Raw genomic sequence first — 25,365 nt, forward strand, 5'->3', positions numbered from 1 at the left:
AACTCTACATTTTTCATGTAAGCCAATACAAACGACAGAGAACAAAACACCCTCTTCATCATAGAATAAGATTGTGTAAATAATAAGTCTCGCCTCATTCTGGTTGGTTGTCAGGTGCAACCCCAGTTACTCGGTTTATATAGTTCCATACATTACATAACCTGTTACTGAATGAATGTTATAAATTGCAGTTACATTATTACTTCACTTACTGTACATTATCTAAATTTATTCAAATTAATAATTTCAATGTACCACATGGGAACTTATTTTTAAAAAAAGAGAATATTCTTTGTTTAAATATTTGTTTTAGATAGATTAGGAATATTTAAATTATTAAATATAATTATAAAAGGGCATAATATATGTTCTAAATACTTTTTAATTTGTTTTAATACCTTTCTGAGGTATCTTTTATATTTCATTGGAAACATTAATTGAATTGTAAGGTATGTTAATTTGTGACCGAGTAATACGTTCTAAAATTATCAATGTTCCAATCAATTAACTTAGGCTCAATTTAATACATATTTAACCTCAAATCAACAAAATTATTGATTATAATAAAGATGCAACTGATGATGTTGAAATGTCAAACGATAAATAACTGTGGTCAAGCTAATAAACACAAACTTAGTAAATATTTCTTCTTAGATTTAATGCTAAATATTATCGACATTTTAATCCATTTTTGTATTGGTTGTTTGAGTTTTCCTATTGATGTTTAGGACTGCAATTAATTAGTCTCATATTGGCATATATTCATCCTGTACAAATTTCTTTGATATCGCCTGAAGTCACTAGCATAATAGGCAAAGATAGATAATGGTTAGCAGTGAAATTCAAACAGAATGCAGCGCGCCTCCTGGAACGGTAATGGGTTCAAGTGCTAGTGTGAACATCAATTCTGAGATGCAGGTGCATCCAGCTAACGAGTCCTATGTGGGATGAAACGCTCATCTTTGATTCCATTACTAGTCACTATATTACCTTTGCTTATTATTGACATTATTTAGAATATGAGAATAAAAGTTTTTTTTCGGGGTAATTATAAAAACTATCAAGAGTTGAACATTAAACTGTTCAATGTTTCAATTATTTATTTTTATTTATTAGCTTAATACAGAATATATAAATTATCAAAAGGAAACAAAATTGGAATATGAAAAATTTCATAGAAAAATTATTGATTTACAATTAGTTGAAGAGAATTTAAAGAAAGAATTAATTATGAAAAATGATGAACAGATAAATTTAGAAAAAGAAGTAAATTATATCAGTTTGTTCTGATTTCAATTGTTTATGTTAGTTTTTGTTTTTTGTGTTTTTTTTCTTCATTTAATTATTTCAATAGTTGAGATCATTAGTCAATTGAAACTAGACCACCATGAAAAACCTGGAAGCACTGAACGGTCGTTTCGTCCTATCGTGGGACTCCTTAGCAGTGCACATCCACGACCTCGCCTCACGAGATTCGAACCCAGGACTTATGGGACGAGACAGCCGTTCAGTGCTTCCAGGTTTCCCATGGTGATATAGCTTCAATTGACTCATGATCTCAACTACTGAAATTAATACAATCTCCACAAAACTCCTGATATGAATTAACATATGCTTACTAGTGACTAGCTCCAAGAGGTATTTTCTATATATATATATATATATATATATATATATATATATATATATATATATATATAGTTTTTATTGCTGAAAATGTATTAAATATAATCTCAGTTATTTATACCTACTCGTTACTAAAAGTTTATGAATTAGTTATTAACCATCTAGAAGAATTTCTAGTCTTACAGACTCATTAACCCTTGAATCTTTAGAAATTCCAATAAATTCATCAACCATTATTATCAGTGATGAAATGCAAACTAAGCAACAGTGCAACTCTAGTCTCTTCCTTTTTTTTCATTGAAAAAAGGATATAAACGCTTAGAATTCATTTGAATAATCATGATTCTTCCAGATTTAATCAGTGTATACTTGCATACTTTCTGTTGACTAATGTTCGTAATTAATCTGTTCAGTTGAATTAAACAACTGAATAATTTGTACACTATTTCAATGAAATACCCTCATTATGAATGAAAATATCCAATCGAATAGTTGTTACGTTCCAGTTTTCAATTGAGTCTTCATGTTTAATTACAGAGTAATACCAGATAAATGAATATTTGAGTTTTATAGTTGGTTTATTATAGAGTTTTTTCAGTATTTTAACATGAGTTTAACATTCAACATGAGAAGAAACGTTAATTTTACACCGAAGATTTTCAATTAAGTTAAGCAAACTTTTAAGGGTTCTTACATAATTTATCGATAATTTCCTTTTTATAATTGTAAATGATCTAAATATATTATTTTGTTCATTTTTTTCGAATCATTTTAAAGTTTTCTACATTAATCTCCTCCCTGTAACTACGAGATAATTGATCTTGTTTTCATGGGTTTCGATAAGTAATACGTAATTGAAACTAATTCCGTTTAGATTTATATACAATAATTTTGTGTATAGTTTAAATTTCAGTGAAATAAATGTATATTTGATTACTGAACTGGACTTGATTTAATAAAGGAAGTTTAAATTAAGTTGATAAACAACTCAAGTGCTTGTTTATTTCAGTAATCTAATATGGGAAATAATAATATTAGATTAATCAACTTAGTATGAGTGGTATGAAAATATACATCAGTGTCAATACTGTATAAACATGAAGGGATCGGTTATCAATTATCATAGTTTATAAAATCTTACTACTTTCTATACTTCTAGAGTATGGATTATTTTAGTTTTTCATATTCTTTAAATAGCTTAAACAAATTTTAAAAAAATAGATCTGATCAGTGTAATGAATGTATATGTCAAATAAAATTCAAGATTATACTATTTTAATTGTTGATTTGCTCCGGCAACATCGGTCAGACTGTCCTGCCCTCCATGACCGGTGACGACTGATCCACCAAACGAAGAGGAAGTCCGCAAGGAACTCCAACTCTTGAAGCGTTACAAATCACCTGGCCCAGATGACTTACCTCCGGCTCTTTTTAAAGATGGTGGTGACTTTTTGACTAAGGAATTGACGACGTTGTTTACAAGGGTTTGGGAACTAGAGAGGGTACCAACGTCATGGAATGAGTCGATAGTTGTCCCTATCTTTAAAAAGGGTTCACGTCGTTCCTGTAACAACTATAGGGGGATGAGTCTACTTCCGATTGCGTCCAAGCTATTGGCTTCCGTCATACTTCGTAGGTTGTTCAAAACCCGAGAAAGATTGACTCGCGAGAAGCAGGCTGGGTTTCTTTCTGGTCGAGGATGTATTGATCATATCTTCACCCTCCGCCAAATGTTAGAACACCGCCATACTTATCAAAGGCCAACAATCGTAGTGTTTCTTGACATCAGGGCTGCCTTCGATTCGTTGGACAGGACTGTTCTCTGGGATTGTCTATTGAAGAAGGGTGTGTCTGAGAAGTTTATTAACATCCTAAAAGCCCTATATAAAAACACCTCAGGCAGAGTGAGGGCATACAACCACCTTTCTCCATTGTTCCATTCGAGTAGTGGGGTTAGACAGGGTTGCCCAATCTCACCATTCCTCTTCAACTTCGCCATCGATGACATTCTGGAAACAGCTGTGATGAATGTAAGTAATGGTGGTGTGGATCTGTTGCTTGGAGAGAGACTTCTCGACCTTGAGTATGCGGACGATATTGTCTTACTGTGCGATAATGCCCAAGGCATGCAATCCGCACTTAATCAGTTGGCAATTAGTGTCCGTAGGTATGGTATGTGCTTTGCACCTTTGAAGTGCAAAGTACTCCTACAAGACTGGCAGGATTCCAATCCTGTACTCACCCTGGATGGTGAGCAGATAGGCGTAGTCGAGAAGTTCGTGTATCTGGGTAGCTGCATAAGTGCTGGTGGGGGTGTGAGTGATGAGATCAATGCACGTATAGTGAAAGCCAGAGCGGCTTATGCCAATCTGGGCCATCTTTGGCGCCTTCGTGATGTCAGTCTGGCTGTAAAAGGTCGGATCTAGAACGCGTCGGTGAGAGCAGTTCTGCTCTATGCTTGTGAAACCTGGCCTCCGAGTTGAGGACGTTAGACGACTTTCTGTGTTCGATCATCGTTGTCTCCGAAGGATTGCTGACATCCAGTGGCAACACCATGTTAGTAATGCAGAGGTTCGGCATCATGTGTTCGGGCACAGAGACGATAGTGCAATTGGTGTCACTATCTTGAAACACCGACTTCGGTGGCTTGGACATGTTCTACGAATGTCGTCCCAGAGAATTCCACATCGTGCATTATTTGCCGACTCTGGGACTGGTTGGAAAAGGCGGAGAGGTGGTCAGTGTATGACATGGTGTCGTGGTATGAAAGAAAGCTGCAAAGGACTGGCTTGTGTTGGTTCTTCACGACTCCCTGGTTGGGGTCTGAGAGATGGTGCTACACAGTGGCTAGAGACGTTATCAGATATGGCTCCGAATAGAAGCCAGTGGTGATCCTGCTGTAACCTTCTTTTACTTTCTTCATAAAAAGTGGTTGTGTCTCCCTTACCTGAAAGATTTCTTCTGATTGTACCTTTCCGTTCCCTCATTTCTACCATACTATCTTACACCAATCTCCTCGTTATTGTTCTCTTTTTTTTGCGCTCGTTAGCTTTTTTTTTCTATTTCTCTTCGAATTCTCATTGTTTTGTGTGGCGCATATATATTGGCGCTCTCTTGTACCAATATTCATGTGTTCAAATAAATATAAATAAATTTTAAGGTTAAAAGACGTAGTTAGAAGTGGAACTTATCGGGGTGTAACTTCAGTTCAGATATCACTAATAACACGAAAGCATTGAAAAGCTGTTTTTTTTCTTAGCATAACACTCTTTAATAGTGTATTCATGACCCTAATAAGGGTCAAACTTATGACTTTTAGGTCTTGTAGTGAATACTTAATCATTATACCGATAGGCTGCTATACAATGGTATACATTTCCAACTTTAATCATGTTGTATTCTAATTTTCGTAACAAAGAATGTCTCACTCCACATTAGTCTAAAGTCCACCGCTCACGACTGACCACTGGAACTACAAGAATGAATGTAACCTAAAAGTTAAACTTCAAAAAAACCTTTAAATTAAAACGTTTTGTATCAAAAGACTTTTTTTTAAACCCACTAGGCTGAAATAAAATAAAACAAAATATTATCACACGTTAGTGAATCGTAAATTGAGTTGTTACATTGATTTGATATTGAACTTGCGAAGCATAGTCGGCCATTTTCAAAACAGCTACAAATGAACATTTGTTTATCAATTCTCACTTGACGTAAGTTTGAAATATTGAATAAATGATGGGTTAAGTCGTTTGCAAAAGTAAGGTTGAGAATTGCTAACTAGAGGTGCTGCAACTGATTCAGTGTGCGAGTCATTCAGAAATTAACTTCAAAAAATATGTTTAAATCATCGAAGGAAAAAAGTGCTAGATGAAATGTTATTCACCAATTGATTTGGCTCAATATCAATACTTTTATCATCCTTAGTGATATAACCAAGTGAGTTGGCTACTAAATATAGATTGAATTGTGTTGAACAATATGATTATAACCTATTCCGGTACCTTATGTCTCACTGAGTTACAGGAATATCAAAAGGTAACACCTCGCCTATGATTGTTTATATTTATTATTTAGTAGAAAAGATATTTCTTGATAAATATTCATAATCAGCATAGAACTACAACAGGAAAATAAATTGATGGTTTCTACTGATTAGTTAAACAACGGAACAAATTATCAGTATGAATTAAACGAATCATGTTTAACTGTGGATTTAAATCTAAGATCGAAAACCTTCAGCTATATCTGTCAGCATTGCAAAAGTTGTCGATTTTTGATCTAACCGTTGTCTATAAGTTATACACAAATATGATCTCATTTATTAAACTATATATATATGGGGAGAGAGATAACTATGTTCTTAAATTGTAACTTATCAGTTTAATTGATAAACATGACTTTTTTATTTCTCTTTCAGAGGAATATGAAATATTTACAATTAAAAAAAGAATATGATGAATGTTTGGAAAAAATAAAGATAACTGAAGCTCAATTAGAATCCAAAAACGGTAATTAGATATATTTATATACATAATTTGAACAAGTGGAGTGTTTATTTCAAGTTTTATTTTTTAAAAAAAATGTGGTACTCTAGTTTTGTGATCACACAAGATATCCGGTTACTTAATTTACGTTTGTTGTATGCGTATCTACATCTTTCTTTTATGTTCTACACTGCATACAACATTCTAGAAGGATACCGTAAATGATAAATATGTTTTGCATTGAATGAAAATCCAACCATAGAACTGTGGTAATGAAATTGTTGAAAATAAATTTTGATTTTTCGTTATATACGACTTACCCTTATACATTATTGATGGTATAACGGTGAATTAACTACTTTACACAACTGCATGAAGTTAATCAACACTTCTATTTGTCATACCATTGTGATTGTTATCGGATGCAGGGAATATAATAATGACAGTTTTGTCATTTATATGTAATCTAATAATTTGAGTTTGCATTTCAGGGAGACCAGTAATATTGCGTTTAACTTTTCAGAGTGTTAAAGAACTTGGATGTAGTCGAACAAAACAATTATGGAGAACCCAAAAACACATAAAGACGACAAATTCTAGGAAGTGAATCAGCTATAAACAAGTTTGTCTTATTGAAATAATTTCAAAAGTTGAATTCTACTCAAAGTAGTAGTCATTTATTCGAAAAAAACCCAGTAAAAGCATCACAATTAAATAGTCCAATTCAAAAAACTAAATACTTACAAAAGAATCCACCTGAACTTAAAATATTCTTCAACATTTCAAACTATGGAATTAGCATATTCTAACATCAAAATACGGATATCCATGGGAGAATACAGGTTTTTATCATTTAATGATCAACATACTGATTTTCAAGCTTAATTCGGAGTTATACTTCAAAAGATACTAATTATGGAAAAATATACTTGTCATTTTTGATGATGAAACATCATTTTCATGCATAAATGAAATACCCCTTTTTTTAAGAGCTACAAAATGAATAGTTTCAGAAACCGTTAACATTGTTTCTAATTGCTTAATGAGGTATATCTATCATTAGAGAGAAGTAATTATGTATCGAATACTCGAAAATAGGTCAGTAAAAATCTCCGATAGTAAAATATTTTGGAATTTTTTCTTGTTAAAGGACAAGTAGTACTTTTGTGTTTTCCTAGATCACATTTACACTCACTGTAGTGTATTGAAACCAAACGTTAGACGCCTATTATTGTCAAATACATTTGAGTATTTTTTAGATCAATGTGTGAACACGTTTCAATAAGAAATAAAATTTAAAGGTTTATAATGTTATTGGGAAACCACAAAAGTACTAATTAAGAGCAGGTAATATGTTGTTTGTTCGACTTCGTTTCAGTTGTTGGGTGTCCATCAGTAATGTCATTTAATCTCAGCTTCAGCATAATAGCAGGTTAAATCATATTTATTTGATGTAGTAAGTCTACATTCATTTAATTTTGTCTTAAGTGAGCTGATTTTCGTAATAAATTTTCCACTTTCTTTATGATAAAATATTTCATTAGAAAATCAGCTTGACAAACAAAACTTAATTTTAAACTCCAAATATGAAGATGTTCAACTGAAATTGAAAGAATCAAGAAAGTTAATAAAAGTCTTAGAAAACAAATCACAACTGCTAAGAAAGCAACTTTCTTCTGAAAAATCCAACTTAATTCATTTAAAGGAGAATTTCACAGTCAAATTACGAGTATGTTATCATATAGTGAACTTGCTTACTGTAATATTAGTTATTGGTAAATAGCCATTACAGATAAAGTATTAGGCATGAATTGCGTTTTATTATGTAACTAGCAATAGATAGTCAGCTTAAGATTATTATCGATTAATTATTAAGCACTTAGACAGTGATGACTGTTAACATTGTGTTAACAACAATCCAATGGAAAAAAAATTGTTTAAGCCTAAAATTTTAAACATGTCTTTACAGAATGATACAACTATTATTAAAGTAAATATTTTTGAAGAAAGTGGACTTGTTTTAGGTGACTAGTTTAATGTTTCTCACAAATGTCAAAGAGCTTCAAAGTAAAAAAAATCGTCACTATATGGCCGATAGAAATCATTTTGTAGTACGCCAGATTTTCTGATTCAGCGTAAAAGTAAATACAAAAATGGAACATGATGTAGCACTTATACAAACATTTAGGTAATTAGAAAACAGTGAACAATAAATAGTGGCTTTTTGAAGACAGATACTTATATAAGAATGCTTGCTGACGAACATTCACGAATTATTAACAGTATATTATCAAATACATATGCTAAGATCTCGAACCGTTTTATTTTTCATTTAACTTTTAATAATGCTGTTCTAAAATCTGAATAAAAATGCCGTGAGCATATTTGAGTTGCTAGTGAATAAAAGTTATAGAGTCTAAACACTTCGTATGATAAAACTGACGAAGTCCATTTTAGTTGGGATAATTAAACTTGCTCAATTGATGATTTAATCTCAGATCTGTAAATCACTTCAAGCTGTATAACTTCAGGCAATTTGCTTGATTTTTAGAGCACTCAGTGATTCAGAATGATCTTTGAGCTTTTTTAAAATTATCAGTGAAGATTATTAAGTATACTATTTAAAAAATTTTATGGAATTACTATACCTTTCAAGATTGATTTTATACAAAACTCCACTGTAGACATTTGATGAATTTACTTTGTTGACAGTTTAAGTATCACACTATTCAGCAATATATTTACTGATATATGACATTGTTGTTTATTTCTAAATGTAAGCAAAATATTATTTACGATCTACTACAAATACCATTTTGTTATTATAAATTTTAAGTTGAAAATTATTTATTTAATTGAGTGTTAAGAAAACCTGACTTCTTTCTAAAATTGTTCCATTAAATACTAGTTTCAGTAGAGAAATAGAAAATGGACAAAGTGCTCGCGCGCGAAACCAGCAGGTTCCGGGTTCGAATCTCGCAGAGGGCGAAGTCGTGGATGCGCACTGCTGAGGAATCCCACAATAGGACGAAACGCCCGTCCATCGCTTCCATATATATATATAATATTTTTAGTGCAATATGGAATTCTCAGCTCGAAGTATTTCAAAAAAGTTTCTGTTTCTTATTTCTTGGTTGATCTTGACGATAAATATTGAATGATCATCAGTCAGAAGTTTAGTCAATCAACATGTGAATAATGTATATTCTTTTCTATGTATAATTCCAGCAACCATAATATCAATGAATAAGCTTTTTGTAATTTTTACAACGAAAGGTTGTACACTTTTCACAAACGCATTTGAATAGATTATGCGTTTTAATAATCATTATGATAACAGAAACATGTAGCCAAGATATTCAAATAGGCTGCCATGGGTTAATGTTTATTAGCTAAACAATTGTTGTATTTAATTCCTATAAATTGTCTTAATTCTAAAATTAATATAATAATTATTTTTTAAAATTTTTTTTATTTAAAAAAAAGAATTTAAAAGGGGTATTTGAAAGTTCTCTATTGAATATTGAACAAATGAAAATGAATTTATCTCATGTTACTATGCTTTTAAAACAAGAAATAAAAATAAAAAATGAAAATTTATTAAATCAAAAAATGATTGATTTACGTAAAACATTATACAATGAAGTTGAACAAAAAATAAATAAGGTAAATTCATTTAGTTTAATATTTACTTAAATCTTCTCATTCATATTTAAGATTGTAATTGATTAGTCTTTTATTGGTATATATGTGTATACTGTGATTTATTACTTGAATTTGATCATTTATATTAACAATACCACCAATATTCAGTAAAGGACTTTTTAAATAAATAATTTCAGTTTAAATTATGTAATAATTATGTTTTAGTTTAAATAACAATAATGAAATATTATTTTTTCTTACTTAACTTATTGCAATAGTTGAAATCATGAGTCAATTAAAACTGGATCACCACGGAAAGAGTTGGAGGCACTGGACGGCCGTTTCATCCTAGTATGAGACGCCCCAGCAGTGCGCACTCACGACCTCACCTTGCGAGATTCGAACCTAGGACCTATCAGTGTCACGCGCGGGCGCTTATCCATTCGACCACTGAACCGGCATCCAATGGTGTTAATGTCTAACTTCAACCAATCCACGAAATTGCGCCACCATGCACCATTGTCTTCAGTGAGCTGATATCTCACAACAGACCTGGTCGAACTCCACTGGTCACGACTTCTCACTAGAACTCCAGGAGTGTCTCTTGATGTTAGTCACTAGTGAGCAGATGATTATTATAAGAAGGGATTTTGTGAAGATTTTAGTAGTTTCAATAGTTGAAATCATGAGTCAATTGAAGGTAGACCTGAGTCCTCGGTTCGAATCTCGCGGGAGGCGGGATAGTGGATGCACACTGCTGATGAGTCCCATACTTAACTTATTGTTATGGTTTCATGTAATCTGATCAATATTGTCATGATTGAGTACGAAAGTGGGGAATACACAAATTACAGAATATCTTAGTAAAATCTGAAAAGTATACAGTAATTACTTTATTTGCAAAATGTTAATCAATCGTCTCAGATTTCATTGTTCTTACGTTTCTATACTAATCATTCTTTGTTCTCACTCTTTTTTCTTTGATCATCTTAAGCTTCTATCTCCTGGTATTTCATTTTCGGTTAGTTTCGGCATCAGTAACGCACTCTGCAATATCAATGTAAAAATTGTAAAGTTGCTAAACATATCTATATTCATTTTCAAATATAAGTTATACTTAAATGGATTTGTATAATTTATAGAACATTACAAAAAAACAAACATTAGCTATAACAATTTGAATGTTGAATTATTCGGAATGAACTAAAAGTTTGGCAATTTCTCTTTTCCTTAAAATTATTATGATTGATGAAAGTTAGAGAAAAAAGTGTCTTATCTTTTTAGAATTAGTTTAGTTTTAGCCTTTCAGTAAACATTTATACTTTAGTTGAAATGTCAGAAATGCATTGAATTTTAATGCCGATTAATAGGTGTTCCCTATTGAAATTAAGTACTTGTTTTCTTTGAAGATTTTGTCTTTTAATAAGGTTCTTCAGTTTACAAAAAAAACCATTAAAGTTATGCTAGCCATAAATATTATAGATCGATACTTTAGAAAAAGATCACTTGTTGACTTCGTATGCGTTTGACCAGCTGACTTGATAATATATGTCTAGTTTGAGCAAGTGAAGTGTTCATTTCAAGTATGATTAAAAGCATATTAAATAAACAAATGCAGTCAAAAGCATACTCCTGAAAATGGTGTTTAGTATTAATGAACCAAGTTATTTACACGTTTAGTTCTCTTTATGTTTTGTTAGTCCAGTATATATATATATATATATATATATATATATATATATATATATATATCATAAAATAAAATGTATTTTGATAAATAATTTACCTTCGGAGCTGTCCTGCTGTTAGAAATATTGTTCGATACTTCCTTACTTTAGTCAATGTTTGTATCCTAAGACAGAGTTGGCACTAAATAAATACATCATTTCACAATAGCATTCAACAAATTAACTGAATGAATTTCATAAATCAACATGAACATTTTTATATCATTTAAAAGTAGTTTAGAATTATTACCCTAGAATTTCATTACTTCAAGTCATATACCAAACGACAGAATTGAATATGCAGTTTTGTGAAAGCCGATAATTATAGATAATATTTCACAACTGAATCACAACCACACTAATACGTTATTTTTCTCACCATATCTTACTTATTTTATTACAACGAGAATGGTTGTTGGTAAAACTATAAAACCAGGCCCTTTTCCTCTCATAAATATTGCCTTTAGATGTGAGATAAGCATAATTTTAATATCATAACTAACACAAATGGTCAATAGCTAATCATGTGTTTTGTAGTACAACAAAGAGTTTCCCAGGTATTTATCAATACAGATAAAAATGTATGTTTTGTAACAATCACTGTCCACTTTTCTTTGATGAAATGTTGCCTTGCTTGCTTTTTATAATTTCAACAGAATTTTAAAAAAAAGATTTAATAGAAATCTGTTTGCCTAATGTTTCTAACCGAAAGTTAAGAAAAAGTACCGACTCGTTTTTACATGTTAACATCAAAATTTTTATTAACATACACTTGTTATATGAAATATCCTAAGAAATATTGTCATTAGTTTGCCAACTACAATTCCATCCTTTATTTTTTGTTGTTATGATATGGCCTTTTTATTTTCAAATTTATTAATGGGTATTTAATAAAAAAATTATTTTTAAATGTTTCCATGTTGACTAATTTATTTTTTTGAAAGGAAAAAGAATCTACTGTTAGAAATATTACAATAGTAAAACAAAATGAGATTGAACAACTTCAACAAGTAAATAAGGAATTAAAGTTGAAACTTACTAAACAAAATCAAGAATATGAAAATGAAGTAAGTTGGTAATATTTAAAATTTGATTTGCGCACCTTTGAGGAGTCTTTACTAGGATGATACGACTGTCTAGTGTTTCCAGATTTTTAATGGTGGTCTAGCTAAGATCGACTAGTGAACATATTGCAATCTCCACGAATTCATATACTGATAAAATTACTAATTTATTCATTGTGAATCGATGAAAGTCATTACAAGATAGGGAATAGGCAGACAAATTAACTACGATTTTTGGAATAAATAACGTTATAAGTTCAATAACGTCTTCCTCACTGACTGTGATTCGTGCACTTTTATAACTATGTTAGACTTTTGACCAAAACTCTGTAGTGTTGTTTATTATGTCAAGGCCATATAACTTATTCTGGCTTTCGGACAGGCCAATCTACTCATTCTACTCCAGTCATATTTTGACCTTGTTAATTATTTGCTTATCAATCTTGACCGTTTTTATGTGATCGCATATGTGTGTGCCCTTCTAATCCCATTCATCACATGTCTGTAGCTTAATTTTGTATGACTATAACTATTGATTAAAGCTTGATTACATGGAGTTGGCTTATCCACCATCTCCGCTGCACATCGTTTTGCTTCGCTCTATTTTATTCGTTTCATATACAAAATATATGTATTCAAAGTCCATTCTCGTTATTTGACTTATTTAATTCAGTTATTGACTAACGTGATTTGAGTCGATAATTATATACGAGGATAGGTGATATATACATTTCGACAGCAATCATTCAATAAAAATCATTCATACGATCAAACTGGAGTCAGATGTCGGGCCACTAAAGTGGAGAGCCCGTCGACAACATCGTCCGATCTGAATGACGACAAAATAAAGGGCTCCACTAAATCTCTAAGAAGTAAATTAATTTCTCTCAAGCCAAACAGCGTTCAAATACTAACCAGTGACTAGCTTCGGGGTAAATTATCTAAGTTACAGTGAGAAGTCATGACTGATGGAATTCACTCGGATCGAAAGTGAAACAGTTACTACATATCGTTCTACCTAATTTTCATGCTGTACAATAAATTGATAAGCGTTAGAAATAAGAAGCATCGGATTTCAGTCCAATGATCTAAATGTATTATGCTCTCTGGAAAAACTAATTATCCTGATCTCAATAGCATAAAGGAGGATTTGTAAATTCTCACCTTAAAAGAACTTCGAAAAGAAATTATTCCCTGGATTTAAGGGTTCTCTAGTTGATGTTAATTAGTCAAGGGAACTATCGTCAAATTAAAACCTGGAATCATACTGACTCTGATATTGTGTAGAAAGTCTTCATTAACTGACCGATCACTTTGTATTACATCTATTATTCAGATGAAATTATTGTTTTTTTCCAAATGATAAACTGGCCTCATCATATCAACCTTATTTAAGTGAAGAATCCCTACGTGGAAAATAAGAATAATTAGTAATAATTAGTAGACATTATCAAAAAGAAAAGAATTCCTATACAAAATTATGTATTGGAAGAATACGTGAAACTCCACTATCGTTTTTGTGCTAGAACCGCTTTCTATTCAGTTAAATGATGATGATGATAATAATCACTAACATTATTATGATTTGTAATAAATTCAAAATTATTTATTTCATAGATTATTAAGATAAAAAGTAATCTAGAACAAGTAATTAATAAACTAACAAAGGAACTTGAAGAATGTCAACTTACTAACAAACAAATTGAATTGAAACTAACAAATGAATGTAAAATGAAGGAAAATCTAGAGAAACAGTTAGTTAAACTATCAAATGAAATGGAACGAATGAGGAATGACTATGAAAACTTATCAAAACAAGCTAAAGAAAGTTTTTTTTTTAATTCGTTTTTATCCTATTCTATACATATATATTAAAATAGATTCTCACTATAATTATTTTATTAGCATAAGTCCTATACTATATTAACCGTTCATTTGTTTCAAAACTGAGTTACGTAAAGGAGTTTTAGATGAATTCAAATTTACCAAAGCTATCGTTTTATTCTACTTAAAATATATCGTCTAAAGTTAATTTGAATAAGATATATTGATAATCAGACTATGAGTTCCAGATTGTATGCTGAAATAGTAAAATTGGCGAAATTATAGTTTATAGACGAACCAATGAGATTAAAGATAACAGGCTTTTAATCCGGACGCGAAATTCATTCCTCCATATAGCTAAATAGCGTTTTGCGATTATGGCTGATCTTAATCGACGATTAAAATCTTTACTTTAATTCATAACTTTAAATTTCAACTCTAAATCCAAATCCTAATTCCCCATATTAATTTATAATCCTCTTTTGACAGGGTTAAGTAGGTGAATTGTCTCAAAGTTACTATAGCATTGCTCAAAGGTCGTCTATAAATTATAGTCTCATCAAATTGATCTACTGTCTGCAAAGATGAACATAAATTTAACCAGTATTTTCTTCGATATAAAATATCGAAGAGTTTCATCAGTATGCTCTATAATTTAATCTGTAATTGTTAGTAGTTATTGAAATATATTATTCGAATGAGTAAACGTTTACACTTTCCCCACTGTAAATTAATTTTATATGTCCTTCAAAAGCCATCATGAAAGTATTATTTTATTCTTATCTGTAAAATACTTCAATGAAAAATTGTCCAACTACTCAAATGGCACTCACTCAGTTACCGATTATAAAAATGAGCGCAAATTCGAAAATGAGTATTATTTGTCTTTTATAAGTCTTCTGGAATGGAAACAATTTTGTTTAAATATATGTATTAATGATAAATATTTATGAGAAGTATAGTGTTTTTTATAGTAATCTGTACTCAATGTACTATTTTAATTGCTACAAAAAAATCTCCAGTACTGAGAATGAACTATGAATAAACCATAACTCAAAACTTTAAAACAAAATGCTTCTATCTATATTAATATTCGTCTTGCAAGAGTTTGCAATTCCTAAATGAGATGAAATAAACATCTGCGATTTCATACTAGCCACTTGCAAAATACCGAACAATCAGAGAGTAGCTGTTCCAAATCAAATCTTATCATAAGGCAGTTCTTCGGACAGTGATTGATTGATATGAGCTTTCAGTCTTCATATTAATCTGTACATCTATATGTTTTACATTCAGTACTTATTTTCAATTGTATTTGTATTTATTTACAATCGATTCTTGAATAGTTGCCGACAATAATACTTCCAAACTATTAGAAAAAAAAATAAAATTTAGTGAAACTTTTGACAAAATTATAGCGTTTAAAGTGAATGTAAACAAATCGATTTATTTTATGAATGGTAGCTTGCAGTTGAATCGGTTTACTGGATATAGCCGTAGTCGAAAGTTGATTTTCACACTGAGAATCAAATTTAGTATCAATAGCTTTAAATGGAAGCAGATTATCTATTAAGTTATTGAGTTACTACATTCAAAAACTTGTTCAAATGGTACAGCCTTTATTATTATTATTAGCCCATATACCAACAGATTTTATTCATCTTTAATCCTGAATATCAACAGTCAATAAACATAAACAGGGTGTTGATCTACTAACAATTTTCTGTATGAAAGTGATCAAGTAGTGATAACTATAGTCATTTTGTTTCATCCATCAAGATGATCAAATTATATTAATCAAATTTCATCGTCAGGTATTACTCTGAATAATTTAGTCTGTTTAATACTTGATGACTGATGCCAGTTTGCAAATATCTAAATCTAAATTTATTGCTTGTTAATAAAGGATAACAGAGATTTTAATTTCATATAATGAACCATTTTCCTTACGGTTACATACACACATTGCCGTTAACTGCTCAAGATAATTGTATAACACATATATAACAATGGTAGAGTACATTCTAATTATTGTGTAATAGTTAATTAAATTTCTTATTATAATGAATACTGACTGGTAACTACTTATCTCAAAAGTCATCCACTGCATTAAGAAATTTTTTGTTTCATTTATTTAGTTTCTTTGTTAAAGAAGTCTAACTGTCAAACTATAGTTTTCTTTACAATTAAAAAGGAAATTATGCTACTGATAGTAAATGTGATTTATATCGGTATATTGCGTGGATAGATTATAAGTTTACTTATTATTCACTTTGTCTATCTAATCATCTTATTGTACTATCCTTAGAATATATTCATTTGGATGTTATCTTTTATTACCTCATAACTATTTCTCTTTTTAATAAATATTTCTAATATTTATGCTTCTATTAAAGTAATTGATAAATTATCAATAGTGTACAACTATGAAGGCTTTTTGATTGAGATTATGAACCGATTGATGTTAGACCACCTTTGAAAACCTGGAAGCACTGGACGGCCTTCTCGTCCTATTGTGGGACTCCTCAGCAGTGCATCCACGATCCCGCCCGTGGGATTCGAACCCAGGGCCTTTGGCCTCGCGTGCGAACGCTTAACCTACTGGACCACTGAGCCAGCATCCAATGGTGATAGACTTTATTTCTCTTCTTTTGCTTTTACTAGTTAGTATACTTTTATAGTTTATACGCTTATTCACTTATGCAAATGATCGTGATCATTATTTGTATACGCATATAGTAAAAAAGCCAAATTCAATATCTTAACTTTCTTAGATAATAATTTATTGCTTTAAACTTGAAATTGTCCACATTTTTTGATTGTATCATGTTACACATAAACATTGAAATTTATTCAGATAAATTTTAATGTTTTTTAAAATAAACGCCATTGTGAATAGGTTTTTCACTTTGAATATTGAATTTTCTCTTTTTTGAAATTTTTAATGGTAAAAATAGAAAACTCAAGTTAATTTCAGAAAAAGCATTTCATGCAATGAAGCAATAGTAATTATTAAATAGTTAAAGATTGGTTTAAGAGTTTGAAAGAGTTTCTTATATCGGTACTGAAATTTTAGTTTAATTACATTTATGATTAGTGGTTAAGGGTGAAATCTGGATCACATATTTTGTTCAGTTTAAATGCTTATAAGCTAAGTGAATTTGGATTTTTAATGCTAAGGTTTACTTTAAAATTTGAACCAGTTAACCATTACTTCGAACCTATAATGTTATCTATTTGACCACTAATTGTTATAGGGATCAACCTATTTCATAAACATAATATGTAGTATTAATTATTAATGTTTATATTATCCCTGTTGAACTGATCAGTTTATATTGGTTTATAGGCCTCAATATTGAATCCATTTTTAATGTAATCATTGTTATGTCTGTTTCTTTAATATCTGCTTAATGTATAACTGGCTTGTATTTGGTACTGAAAAACTCGAATCCGACCACACGTGATTAGATCACAAACACTGATGACATCCACTTATTTAACCCCGGTGATAGATGAAAATGATGTGTGAATACACCACCTTTTCAACAATTTACATATCTTCAGATTATTAATTAAATTTGTATGAAATGAACTGAGAAGTATTTAACATCGGTTAGTCAAATATATATATATATATATATAGCTCTTCAATACCATACAAATAACCATCTGTAACCAATAGATATAATGAATACATTGTTATATAATTACTCTTTAAGATGTGGATACATGTCAGCGATAACTAGGAAAAATCAATTTCATATATCATTCGCACTGAAATCGATCAATTCATTGCTCTCCATAATAAACATATTGTGAATTTTATCTGGTAACTGAAGTATCAGGATTCGAAATTTAAGTAAATGAGATTTTTTTGATGTACATGATAAAAACTGATTGACTGATCTTCAAGAAAAGAATGAAATCTGAAGGAGGAGTATAATAATCAATCATAATATTTATGTAAGAACTTTATAAAAACATGTAGTGAAATAAAGAATGAAATTTTGTTTGGTGAACTCTGTGGTAACACGGTTCGTTTTGTACATGATTTCAATAATAAAAAAAGTTATGGACTGTTGGCTGTTTAAAAAAATAAAACAATATTGTTTTAAGCTTCATAATAACAACTGATATGCCAACAATATATTCATTATCATTAAGCATAATTTATACCATAATATCATCAATGAAGTACGTATAAACTATATGTTAAATTGATAGAAAGGCACTTAAAAAAGGATGCTAATATTCAGTGAAGAATATAACGTTGATAAATTTGAAGAGTAATTTAATTTTGTGGAACTCTAATTGTCAGTGTACTCATTCGATGAGTATTCCCACATATGTGTAGATTTTTATTGTAATTCTTCATAGAAACTATACCTATGTTATTAACCAATGACAAGGTGTAAAATTAATATACATAACACAGTTTACAAGTTTAAATAAAAGTATAAATATGTATATATCAATGAGATAACACTACAACTTTTGTATTATCAATCACTAAGTGATTTTAGCCTTTTCTCTATATACAGTGAGACAATAAACTCATCAAATTAACTTCATATTCTTCGTATTATTATAAATGAATCTAAAAATGGTCTGGTTTAATAAAAACAAAATAGCATTTTATTTCTTTGATTAATTAAATGATAATAAAAATGTAAACTATTCAGTTAATATATATGATGCTCATATTATGGTAATGAAGATGATTATCTAGAATTTATTAATTGTTGTCTATCTTATAATAATGAATTCATTCACAGAATTTTGTGATAAAGTTTTTTTGATGGAAATATCTTGATCTAAGACTTAAGATGATTTACTTTAAAGTTAATTCTCAAAATTTATTCATTTCATAAGCAAGAGAAATGTCAGAAAATTCAATTAATTTTAATTATACCACTAGTGAGTATATCATCAAACTAGAATAATTATTTGATTGCATGTTCTATTAGAGGATAATCATAATGATCACAATTATCACCAAAATATTTGTTAATTTACTCTTAGTTAATGATACTTCAATGCCTATGACTGTGATTTGTAATGTTTTCATGTTAGCCAAAGTTTCTATGTGAATGATGAATATCAGGTTGTTTCTTTTTTAGAAAAAAAGTTTAATGGATAAAATCTAATTCTGTGAACTTCAAGAAAAGTTTCCCAATGTTATTCAATATGTTTATGTAGTTTTTTTTGTACTTTACCTGGTTTTCTATTTAAGTTCAAAAGGATTATTTTTCTTTATTCTTTTTCTTTTTATCATTTTTTTCTATTTTATTTATAGAAAAAAAGAGTTAAACTTGTGGATATGTGATCAAATTAAATTAGATGATCATGTGAAAATGTTGTATATTGCTCACCTGTTCTCTTATTCTTATTTGTGTTTCTTATTTCTTTTTCTTTATTTCTTATCATTTACTCTGTTGTTTCTTTTCTATTTTTTGTGTTGTTACAATCAATCGGATGTGTATTCATCGAAAATGAAAATTTCTTCCTACCATCTCCTCATCCATCCATCCATTCATTCATTCATTGCTTCTTCCTATTTCATCCTTATTTTTAATCATTGTGAATTTTTTCTTAAGGAAACCGGTACAAGGTTTCAGCATTGTTTCTTTGAAATTCTATTTATTGATTAGTTTTTTTATTTATAAAAAATGTTTTTATTTAGTTAGAGAAAAGTTCAAGATTTACCGATTTAGTTGCTGAACTTGATCGTAAATGGTCTGAAACTGTAGGTCGTGAATGTGCACGTGTACGTAGTGAAACGATACAACAGTTTGAATCGCAATATAAAGCAAAACTAGAAGAAATCACAAATAATTATGAAAAAACAATCATAACTATGAATAAACAATGGGAAATGAAAATAGAAGTGAATAAAATAGATCAGTCTAGAAATAATAATGATCAAGTAACAGAACAGATAACTAAAGAAAAATCAAGGTATATCTAGTATAATAATGAAATATATTTAACATTTAACAGAAATTGTACTAATTTGTATTAAAATTAATATATAAGTAAACACTATATGAAGATATCCATCTTTGTTGAAGGCGAATTAATAAATACATATCCAAAGCTTGATTACATCATAATCAGGAATATAGTATACAAGTGTCTTGAGTTTACCCCTTATTGATCCCTTACGCTGTTTTCTTTAAAGATATGTATATGCTATTTTAATTAAAAGTGAATAAAGAGTTGAACAATGTTAGGAATCTGAAGAAAATACTTGATTAGAATATGATATCTTATTGTTAGACTTATAATCTATGTTTTATTTATCTTTTTGTATATATTAGTAAATTTTTATGTAGATGATTGAAAAAACTAGAGAAAGGTTTCGTGGATATTATAGTAATTTAATAGTTGAATTCATGAGTCAGTTAAAGCTAGACGAATATAGAAAACTTGGAAGCATTGGATGGCCGTTTCGTACTATTGTGGGACTTCCGCTTCACGAGATTCGAACTTAGGTCCTATGAGTCTCGTGCACGAGACAAATCATTAATTGTACTTTTAATCCCTATTATTTAATGTTACAAGACAAATTCTATAAATTAATCTGTGATCTAAAATATTTTTTAATTAAATTGTTTTTCCGACTCATTCTTCTAAATGGTATTATTTTTCACTATTGACCTAAACAACAAAATTTCTCGAAATAGCAACATATATTTCCAAAGACTGTAATACAATGACATAATATAATTGTTTTCTTTATGAAATACGAAATAATAGAATTCTGTGTAATGAAAGTACATTTATTAAATGTAAATATAATTCTCCTGGTATTGTTTACTTGAAACTTCCCATTGATGATCAGGACTGCAGTTGATCAATCTCTTATTGACACATTGCTTCGATATTACCCCAATTCACAAGCATTATAAGAAAAGATGGATAATGAATAACAGTGAAATTCATGACACGCGTTTCGTCCTGTTCGGGACTCATCAGCCGGGTGTACCTGCATTCCAGAGTTGATGTTAACTCTGGGATAACGCGTTGGCGTTTGAAGAGAACGGTGCCGAGTTCGAGTCCCAGAGTGAACATGAACTCTGGGATGCAGGTACATCCAGCTGATGAATCCCGAACAGGATGAAAAGCACACCCTGAATTCCACTGCTAGCCACTATCTGTCTTTGCGTGAAAATATAATTATTTAGAAATATTCATTATTCCCATATAAATTTTATCTTATTTTCAATAAGCGATCACATCAATCAGTTGTCAGAAAACATAAGAAAAAATCTTGATCAAAGTGTTCAAACTGATGAGGAATTAGTAAGTGTGAATCTATTTTGTTTATTTCTCAAATAATTAGTTGTAAAGTCTCTTTAATAAAGTTGTTTATTGGTTGATAATGACATTTAGAGCATCAAATTTACCTAAATTTATAGAGAAAATTTCTAAAAAGCGTTTTCGAGTTAAACAATACGTATAGAAAGGAAACATTTCTTTTATTTGGTAACAAATCTACATTAAAAGACTTGCTTGTACTGCGAAACCGTACAACTTTCCAGTCAAATAATTTGAATTTCTTAAAATACCATTTAGAAACGAAAAACTGCCACCATGAGTTAAGTATTATGGATAGTAAAAGGACAAGCGATCTACACAGAAATCTTCATAGATCTTCAGAGAAATTCATCTGTCTCAGAGCACGTTGATGAACAGACTTAGACATAACATAGTATTGAAGTGTCTGAACAAACAGTGATGTATGAAGCTTTAACTTTTCACATTAGAGCTACTATTTTGCTAGTGAATATCACGTTCATTAATTGAATTTCTTGTAATCCGAACTTGTTTATCCAGTCCTATTTATGTAGAAAGATGCATCCTGACTAGAGTGGTTATATTTAACTCTTACATAAAGTCAAATTACTTAAAATCACATGCTCTTTTGACTTGCAATAAGAAACAACCGTTTTTGTTGAGGCAAAAGAAGTAATGGCTAATATTATGGATTGATCGAAGTTTAAAGCCGATTGAATGGAACCGATTATCTCAGGAAAAGTTGAAATTAACACCATATCTAAATTGGTGATGAGAAATAAGACCTATTAATGAAATATTTATTTGAAAGTTCTGAGCTAGTTTGTAAAATATTTTGTAATTGTCAATGTGAAGATATTTAGGTTTTTAGGTAGGAAACAAATTTTTTTCTAGGGATTTAAGCACCATTTGTCATTTACATTGATTAATAACAAAATGCTACTTGAAGCAATTAGTTGAGACCTGAAAGTCAAGTGCCACAACCGGGATTCATTAAGATGAAACTACGTCCAAACGATGAACCACGAGTCTCACTTTTTTACGTTCAATGGTTCACCAAGCATTTGGGTATGAACCACTCCCTGGGTATGATACTACCCGGTTGACGGAACCAAAGTAGGAGAAATGAAACAACCATGATGACTGATGTATTCTGTGTATACTAAGACTCAATCCAAAAGAAGTATAGTGACGTCTTGACTAATTCAGTACTGACGTCTCTAAATGTTACACTGAGTGACCCTAGCTATAATTCCAATGATGTATCACGATTTCGAGTCACTCAGTCAGTCATTCAAAACGTAGAATCTGGTACGTGTGTAAATCGGATCAAGTTACCGTACCACATCAGCATAGCGAAATAAAAACTTATCAGGTAACGTCTCTGAATAGCTGAGTTGGTAACAGTATCAGTGGTGATGAGAAAGATTAGCCATCAAAGGTGCGATTCGAGAAAATATAAATTAGTGACATAAAAAGATCAAACGTTATGGGGAATATAGAAACATAGGGTTTGAGGGAAGACAAAGAATGGATACATCTGCGCCATTGCAACCGTTTTGAGTCACTTTATTCAAATTTTCTATTCACTGATTACGATAATCGCTCGTACTTCAACCAGGTAGTTTGTATCTGTTAACATAGTTAAGGCCAGTAATCAATGACCTCATCGAATAGTAACATGCGTTGGTTTTGTCTCCCACATATTTCTCCCAACCTACTCCCACACTAGACAACACTCGTCAAGGTGGGCGTGGTTGACCCCACGTAACACATGTCCTAACTACCTCAGTTAATGAAGATTTACTACCCTTATCTTTATCTGGTACTATATTCCTAACCCAGGTATTGTTTATTCGGTGCTCCCGAAATTCATGAGCAATACTTTGTTGACACCCGTGATCGAATACTGGCAAAGTACGAATATCCTCTTCTCCTAATGGCCATGTTTCACATGCATAAAGTAGAACGGAGTGAAATGCTGCGCAGTAAGCTCACTCTTTGGTTGAAGGACGGATATCTTGCTTACGCCACAAGTGACTCAAGTTGGCAAAAGCCAGTCGAGTCTTCTGAATTCGTGCTGAGATTTCGTCAGACTATCAGGACTAATGAGACTCTCAAGATAATTGGAGCGGCCGATGGGTTCAAGTACTTAATTTCATATCACTGATTCAGGCGATGACGCAAGTCAATCCAGAAGTAACATTTCTCATTTGGAGGAAGAAAACCTCATCCCAAACATGTTTGCATTGTTACTTAAGGTAGTCAGAGAATTGCATTTTGTCAGAGCCTTCAACAAGCAGAACGATATCATCTACGTCACAAAGTAAATCAACTGGTAGGAGATCAATACCTGAAAAGTCAGACGATAAAAGTTATTTCTAAAAGCATGTCTATGACAGATTTAAATAAAAATGGGAAAAGCGGAAAACCGTGACAAACACCACTTAAAGTAACTAATTTCGATCACGGTTCGCCATAACCTATGCCTCGACCAGTAGTGACAGACATTGTCACAGAACTGCAAGGTTAACAGATTCCGCCTTAGTAAGATCAAGGAATACAACCATAGTTGGACAACGAAAAGTTTGTTTACGCTTCCACATCCAGGTTTGGTCTAGTTATATCAGCTTTGCTCTTCGTGAGCTCTCGTTAGTCTCTGAAGTATTGAGACGAATATTTTAGACAGTTGTATTTAAAATGATTTCTTTGTGACTGTTACGGGAGGATTTTCGTCATTTCTTAATAAAGTGGGACAATCAGCAATCGAGAATAGTCAGATGGGATTACGTCCGCTTCCAAGATTCTAGATAAGATTTCAGTTAATCTGACTGCTGTACCTAAACTTCTCAGAGGTTGGTTCGTCTGACTCTGCTGCTCTCCATCGCTTTAGATCACTTGTAGCCCCCTCTACCTCACTAAAAGTTAGAAGACTTACATCAGTTTGCCAGTCAGGTTGCTTGGATTTAGTAGGTAATTGGAGTGTGGCTGAAGGCCAGTAGAACTGTCCCCTAGGATGTTAGGCCTATCGGTCCGATCTTTTGGGTTGAAAGCGAATAATAGTCCTGTATTTTTCCGAGACATTTTTAATTATAGCTGGGTTTTAATACCCCATTTCTTGATTAGTCTTAACGGTTGCCTACAGTTACCTATCCCTGCTTCTTTTTCCATCTCTTCTTCTTTCGCTACCCACCACTACTCACGGTAATCATGTACGCTTTTTATCAGTGTATATTTGAGCTTCCTCCTCCCCTTATCGTATTCGGAGTAAGACGGGATGAGTCTCCGTGCATCTATCAGTTCTGTAGACGCCGCTGAAATCAACTGATCTTTCTCAACCTTTTCGTTTAAGTTACTAGCAGGTATAACTGTGCTTCAAAAGCTTTTTGGATGTTATGCCGAGCTACATGGAGGTCGATATAAATTTCATGGTTGACTTACTCCTTCACTAGTTGTTTCAGTAATATATTCTTATCTCTACAATCATTAAGTTGAACTCTAAAGGGCTTTCTTCTTACTTCCGGTAAGGCGCAGACAAATACGCGCTCGAGCTAGACCATAATCCGAGTCTAAATATGTGCTCCAGAATGAGCGACAATCTTCCTTAGAGCCTTTCCAGCGATGAGTAATGGCGATGTGACCTACTTGAGTCCATCGATGAGTCGATTTTCTAGGTCGCAACTTCAGAAA

General features: G+C 31.2%; 1 protein-coding gene across 2 annotated transcripts in view; it reads left to right on the forward strand.

The window, feature by feature from the left end:
- MS3_00005362 (uncharacterized protein) overlaps positions 1 to 25,365 on the forward strand; it is a 43,620-nt gene that overhangs the window by 9,710 nt on the left and 8,545 nt on the right. The window contains exons 4-11 of one of the 2 annotated variants that reach the window (XM_051213421.1): positions 1,117 to 1,266; positions 6,047 to 6,137; positions 7,658 to 7,842; positions 9,600 to 9,779; positions 12,430 to 12,552; positions 14,167 to 14,377; positions 20,064 to 20,334; positions 21,609 to 21,681. In XM_051213421.1, the coding sequence (XP_051069401.1) occupies positions 1,231 to 1,266; positions 6,047 to 6,137; positions 7,658 to 7,842; positions 9,600 to 9,779; positions 12,430 to 12,552; positions 14,167 to 14,377; positions 20,064 to 20,334; positions 21,609 to 21,681 (1,170 nt within the window). In that variant the 5' untranslated portion in view covers positions 1,117 to 1,230. Of the gene's footprint in view, positions 1 to 1,116; positions 1,267 to 6,046; positions 6,138 to 7,657; positions 7,843 to 9,599; positions 9,780 to 12,429; positions 12,553 to 14,166; positions 14,378 to 20,059; positions 20,335 to 21,608; positions 21,682 to 25,365 lie in introns of both variants that reach the window. The other variant, XM_051213420.1, reaches the window with a different exon arrangement.

This window comes from Schistosoma haematobium, chromosome 3 (genome assembly GCF_000699445.3).
Source record: "Schistosoma haematobium chromosome 3, whole genome shotgun sequence".
Taxonomy (NCBI): domain Eukaryota; kingdom Metazoa; phylum Platyhelminthes; class Trematoda; order Strigeidida; family Schistosomatidae; genus Schistosoma; species Schistosoma haematobium.